General features: G+C 47.2%; 1 protein-coding gene across 1 annotated transcript; it reads left to right on the top strand.

Annotated features, from left to right (window-relative positions):
- The first annotated feature begins 3,765 nt into the window (after positions 1-3,765).
- On the top strand, positions 3,766-5,919 carry LOC115667878 (F-box protein At5g65850-like). The gene is made up of 2 exons (XM_030589412.2): positions 3,766-3,958; positions 4,583-5,919. The coding sequence occupies exons 1-2, from the start codon at positions 3,866-3,868 to the stop codon at positions 5,771-5,773; spliced, it is 1,284 nt and encodes a 427-aa protein (XP_030445272.2). The 5' UTR covers positions 3,766-3,865; the 3' UTR covers positions 5,774-5,919.
- The last annotated feature ends 271 nt before the right edge of the window (positions 5,920-6,190 follow it).

The raw sequence follows: 6,190 nt of genomic DNA, 5'->3' as shown, positions 1-6,190 counted from the left end.
TCAAAAACCAACATGCTCAGATATTCAATAATCAATTTTATATTATTCTAACATGAGAGGGGGTGGGGTTCGGCCGTGGCGGAGAGGGTAGCAGCAACGACGAGTGACACGGGACAGCTGTGGAGGTGGAGGGTGGTCTCGCCGTTGGTGAATTGGCGGAGGGCAAACATGATGATGTGCAACGCACGGAGGTACATGGAGTGCGAGATCGAGAATGCCTGTCGTTCTTTCATGAATTGCTTCATGTACCTCTTCCCACTCTACAACGAGACACCGTTTATTCTCTCTCTCCTCTCAATTTACAAGCCTCGAAAAAACACCCATTTTCTTGTCCAAGATTTTTGGGAAAATTCTGATTAAGGACTCCAAGTGGGTCCTTTTTTGAAAAAAAAGGCCCCCAAGTAAACATAGTATCAAATAAGGGTTTGAAGTGCCAAATCAGTCTCAAATAGGGGCCCGAAGTGCCCAATTAGTCTCAAGTAAGGGCCTGGGTTCGCCGGTCGGTTAAATGCTCGCCGGCCGGCGAGCACGATTACTGTTCCGGCGACCGAAAAAAGGGCAGTTTCGTCTTCTTTTTTTTGTTGCTTTTTTTCTGCTTTTTTTTTCCTTTTCTATTTTTTTTCTTCTCTTCCCCAATGGCCGGCGACCTGCGCCGGCCATAGCCGGGGCCGGCGGAGGTCGCCGACCTCGAGCTCGCCTCGTCGAGGGGCGAGGGCGCCCTTGCCCTGGGGCTGGCGGGTGAGGGCCTCCTCGACCTTGCGGGGCTCCTCGGCGAGGTCGCTCGCCCTCGCCGGCGGCAGGGAGGCGACGCCGCCCTCGGCCCAGGGCTAGGCGCGGCGACCTCGCCGCGGGCGAGGGGCCGGGGCGGCCCTCGGCCAGGGCGGGCGGGGTCGGCCCTCGCCGGCCGCCCGCCGGATCGGTGAGGGCGACCCTCGCCCTTGTCGGATCTCGCGAGGGCCGCCCTCGCCTAGCCCGGCGAGCGGCCCTCGCCGAGCGGGAGGCTCACTTGCTGAGGTCGGCAACCTCCGCCGGCCTCGGCTATGGCCGGCGGAGGTCGCCGGCCATTGGGGAAGAGAAGAAAAAAAAACAGAAAAGGAAAATTAAAGGAAAAAAAAAAAAAAAGCAAAAAAGAAGAAGAAAAAGACGAAACGCCCTTTTCCTAGGTCAGCTAACAAGACCGTGCTGCCACGGCCAGAGCATTTGACCGGCCGGCGAACCTCAGCCCTTACTGAGACTAATTGACATTTCCCCCTATTGGAACTGATTGGGCACTTCAGACTCTTATTTGACACTATATTCACTTGGGGTTCTCTTTTGAGAAAAAGGCCCCACTTGGGATCCTTAATCAGAATTTTCCCAAGATTTTTTAATTCTCGTCCTCTCTTCGTGGGCTTTCATTGGATTTTATCAAGTCACTTTTTCCATCAATGACAGGCATTCAAGATGTTTGAGGTTGTCACTAGCAATTTCTAAGAGAGGCTCAACTTTGGCTCACCGACACAATTTTGTTGATCACACACTTTACTTCAATGTAGCCAGAACAACTTTAAAACACCAAAAAAAAAAAATTTGGGCCCCTTGCTAGCTATTATTAGAAGAAGGAAATATAAAAGTAAAAGAGCTATGTTCATTGAAAGTCCTAAAAATATAATTAAGTCTTAAAACTTATAAAAACTGCAATCAAATTCTATAACTTATAGAATTGGTGCAATCGAGTCTTTCTGTTAATCATTCCAACTTGTTTAACTGAAAATATTGATGTGGCTTTTTTTTTCTCTCTATCATACATAGTGATGACGTGGCTAAAACGACGTCATTTTGGACAATATGATTTTTAATATAAATTTTAGTTAAATTAAATAAAAAAAGCAGCTAAAATTAAAAAAAAAAGAGTTAGAATGCATTGTCGTCCCATAAAACTAAAACATTGTTTTTTTGGTCTAAATCTGATTTTTACTACAAATTTTATATAAAAAAAATTAAAAAGAAAGTTAGAACCAAGCGATGAGAGCTTTGCGCTGTCCCACCATCGCCAGGAAGGGTTAGCGATGGTGGAAGTATGGTTGGCGGGGGTAATCGGGCCCTAGCCAGGGGCCGACTACCCTTGTCTAGTTCTGGCTGAGGGCCACCACCAGCGAGGATTGGGCGGCCCTTGGCAGGGGGCCAGTGACCCTTGCCAACCATTTCCCCACCATCGTCGGCCCTTCCCTGCGATGGTGGGGCGACACAAAGCCCTCACCGCCTGGTTCAAACTCTCTCTTTAAAAAATAAAATTAGCTTATTTTTTAAAATTTAATTAAGATAAAGTTTGTATTTAAAATTATATTTAAACCAAAACAACATCGTTTGAGCCTTATGTTTCGTGTTTTAGCCACGTCATCGCCATATAAGAGAGAAAACATATTTTAAAAAAATCACGTCAACATTTTCCATTAGCCAAGCTGGATGGAGTTAACGGAAGGACTTAAATCAATTTGACAAATTTTAAGGCTTGATTGCACTTTTTAGTACACATATCCCTAAACAAAATAGAGGTGAGCCAATGAAGCACAAAGATTGGGTGGAGATAAAGAAGGCGAGGAATGGGACCCACAAGTGGAGATAATCTGGTATTTTCCATTTTCTAAGGAGGTGAATGAAGCCATTTTAGAGGTGAATTTAGAATCACCCAAAAAGAATATTTCTCGAATTTCCCAACAAGCCAAAAAAAGAATATCTAAAAGGCAACAAAAAATGGGCGGCTTGATACATGAATCCTTCGAGTCTCGATCATTGATGTGACGAGTTTCGCATGAGCCCTGCATTATCATTCAACGGTCAATAGTCCTGCGGTGAATCGGGTCGGCACGTCGGAATCATGCGATGATAAACCACCCCAAAGACAAAAGCATACCCATCTCAATAATCTAAGCCCGACACGATACTTTTGTCAGGTTCTTAGACAACCTCAGACGTCGTAACAAAAAAATCTTGGACGGCCCGTTGCGTGGGGATCTTCTTCAATCATTTCTTAGTAAAATAAGAAGTGCATTCGCGCACGGAGGGGGGAACTCTTGAGTGCGATGAGGAATCAAGAAAGGCCCCAGGCCACCGAAGGACAGTTTTGGGCAGTTTCTTTGGAACGGGCAAGGCCCAAATAATATTCGTAAAAGAACAGTTTGGGCCCGTTTTTCGTTTGTTTATTTGGGCAAGGCCCAGATAACCTAATTCTTTTTGCTCAATCGCTTCATTTTTCTCTCGCGAAATGCTTAAATTTTCGACATCGCGTCAAAATAGACACGTGGATTCTGCTCTAATTTTTTTCTGACGATTTTCTAGAAATTCGGGCTCTATTATAAGGCGGGAAAATCAGAAATTACTTTTTTTTTTTTTGCTTTTATATCACGCGAGCAAACTCGCCAATCACAAAAATAGTCATGAGCATATATATATATATGAGAGTTCTCTCATGAGTATTGCTCGATATTCTCGATTTGTGCATAAAACGAGCATATCGAGTTTCGTGGCGGATCGCAGGAGAACGTTAAACCCAGCGAGCCATGGTCTCAACAATTTCCCAATCGGGACCTCCGTTGCATCACTTGGTATATTAATTGAACAAATAGCGGAAAAAGGAAATAAACAGGCCCTTTCGCGAAGGTGACTCGGTGTGTCGTGGCGCCTTGCCGCGAACGGCATCAATCCACGTGGCGCACGGTCATTGGCCGGGCCGCTGGAGAAAGGCTCTTGCATGCACCTGTTCCTCCGCAGCAGCTCCGACGGGGTTGCCCCCGTTTCGTGCTCACCTGCGCTTTCTTTCGTTGATCCCTGACGCCGACCCTCCTCCACCCGATCACGCGCTTCCCCCTTACCCTCCTCCGTGAAGATGGCGGTGCAAGGTGGCGGCGGCGGCGGCGGTGATGAAGGCGCTCGAAGCTCCGGTGGCACTCCGGGCTCAGGATCGCTTCGCGTTCCGCTGGTACGAACCCGTGTCGCGAGCTCTCTCGAGCTCTGTTTTGTCGTTGCGATCGCCGTTGGTTCCTTCCCTGTTCGCTTACGCTCTGTTAACGAATCTCTCGCCGGCGAAGTGGGGTGCTCCGTGAACGAAGAAGACTCGTCGTGTTGTGCGCGCCTGCCTGTATGAGATTTCAGTCTCCTTCTTTCCTTTCTTTTCTTGTTCTTTTTTCTGGGTTCGACGGGAAACAGAGGATAGCACGACTTTTCCGGCTCGTTTCGCTTAACGATGATGTGCTGAGACGAAATGGGTCACCCGTCGTTCTTGTTCGGACCAGTTCCTTCCTGTTACTTAGTTTTTTGGAGACAGATTTCGCCGGCATTGTCGATGCTCGGTTTCTGTCGAAATGCATAGGGCCAATCGCGTATCTGACCTGGGTTTTTGCGCCAGACTGACATTCTCTTCTTGATCTTCTTTTATAAAAGGAGTTCCTTTTGTTATTTCACCGCAACAGAGGTTCCGCTCGGTTGTGTTCTTGGGTTTTCTTCTTTGTCAGGGCTCGAAACTCACAGGTCCCATCAAGAAACAGGGAATGTAATGCACTGGAATGAAAAGGGTTTATCTTTTGATAAGGCTTGCTTTTTACAGGCTCCGATGGAGAAGCGGCTAAGAACTCAAGAGAAGGAGGCTGCCGGAGAAAATGCGGGCTTGGCAGAGTTGCCCACTGACATAATCTCCAACGTACTGTCAAGACTGCCAGTGAAGACACTGTTGCGATTCAGGTGCGTTTCAAAGTCATGGCGCTCCATCATCGACCACAGGTCGTTTGCCGATTTAGTCTTAGCTCAGTCACTCGGCCGCTCCGAGGTTACCTCGCTCATATCTGTCATTGGCAACATGGAGCCGAGTCGCTTCGGCAGCAGGTTCTTTAGCTTAGACCATCATACTGGATTGGCCACTCCCCTGCCCCAACTGGACCGGACTATCAACTCGACCGGGGAGGATTCACAAAGTGTCAACGGCTTAATTTGCTTCGACATCGGGGATCTTACGTACCTATGCAATATCGGCACCAGAGAGGTCAGGGCCCTGCCGCCTACCGGTCCCGATTTCCCTGTCCATTTGCACCGTGGTATCCACAGCTTCAGCGCCTTGGGTTTTGATCCCGTCGCGAAACAGTACAAAGTCATGAAGACATGGGTTTCGAACGCCCTCAACCATTCGGGTGAAGTCATCACCGCGCACAAGATTCTGACATTGGGAACAAGTTCGTGGAGAAAAATTGATAGTGGCCCTATTGATTTTCCCTGGGGAGGCAGCGTTTGCATTAACGGGGCCATTCATTTCCTGACGCTTGACCTGATGAGCAACAAAATAATCGTAGTGTTCGATGTGGGGACTGAGAAGTTTAGGACGTTAACATTTCCTGATGGTGCCTTGGATCAGGTGCATAAGATGAAGTTAATAGCATTTGGAGGCCGTCTGACGGTGTTAGACTATGAACATCTTGAGGATGAAAATGTCATGTTAATGTATATACTAGAGGATTATACAAATCAAGTTTGGACAGAACGTCGAATTGTGCTGCCCCTTAGTTGGAAAGAGGATCGAAGGCATTCCGAGCGGTTTCTCGTCGGCAGCGTCCGTGCCGGAGAAATCTTGCTCGCTCCAAAGGTTACGACTGGGGAAGTGTACTTGCTTTCTTATGATGTAGAGAACGGGACTCTGAAGAAGGTTCAAGTTCGTGGTCTGCCCCCATCTCTATTGAGGAGTCCTGTGATCGTCGCCTGTGCACCCATCGGGTACATGGATAGCATTTTGGCTTTGAGTGAGATTTAGTCGTGAAGCTATCGCACAAATCCTTCTTTTAGATAGAAGCAGTGTAGGCAAATAGCATTGCTGCACATATTTGATCATCTGATGTGCTTTCAGGGTTATGGTCTTCTAAAGAATGCCTTAATATATGTCACATGTTTACTTCGACACTTGCTGCTCGTTTACATCTCTTAGGATTATGCTGTACACAATTGGTTCTTTTGTGCACATTCTGTTTCATCACGATTACTTTCCATTTTTATGGGCACCATCAATTGTTCACATCATGCTCGATTGGCTTGGCATGCTAGAATTTCTCCGTTTTTCGTTCCTCGGTAGGCTTCTCAAATATTTTGACTAGTTTCTTTTGGGATCAACTAAAGTGATCGATGGAGATTTCCAGGGGTAGGAGCTGAAATTGCTCTTCCAGAGGAAAGAAAG

Source organism: Syzygium oleosum, unplaced genomic scaffold, assembly GCF_021117445.2.
Source record: "Syzygium oleosum isolate NSW1041296 unplaced genomic scaffold, Sole_v2.1 Sole_v2.02, whole genome shotgun sequence".
Lineage (NCBI taxonomy): Eukaryota > Viridiplantae > Streptophyta > Magnoliopsida > Myrtales > Myrtaceae > Syzygium > Syzygium oleosum.
The sequence above is the reverse complement of the archived record's forward strand: the minus strand, read 5'-3'. Positions and strand labels throughout refer to the sequence as shown.

What these genes read in the sequence shown, in the direction of transcription:
- LOC115667878 (XM_030589412.2), top strand. Translation starts at nt 3,866, where the DNA reads ATGGCGGTGCAAGGTGGCGGCGGCGGCGGCGGTGATGAAGGCGCTCGA. An exon ending in GATCGCTTCGCGTTCCGCTG is followed by an intron (nt 3,959 to 4,582) that starts GTACGAACCCGT and finishes TGCTTTTTACAG; the next exon opens with GCTCCGATGGAGAAGCGGCT.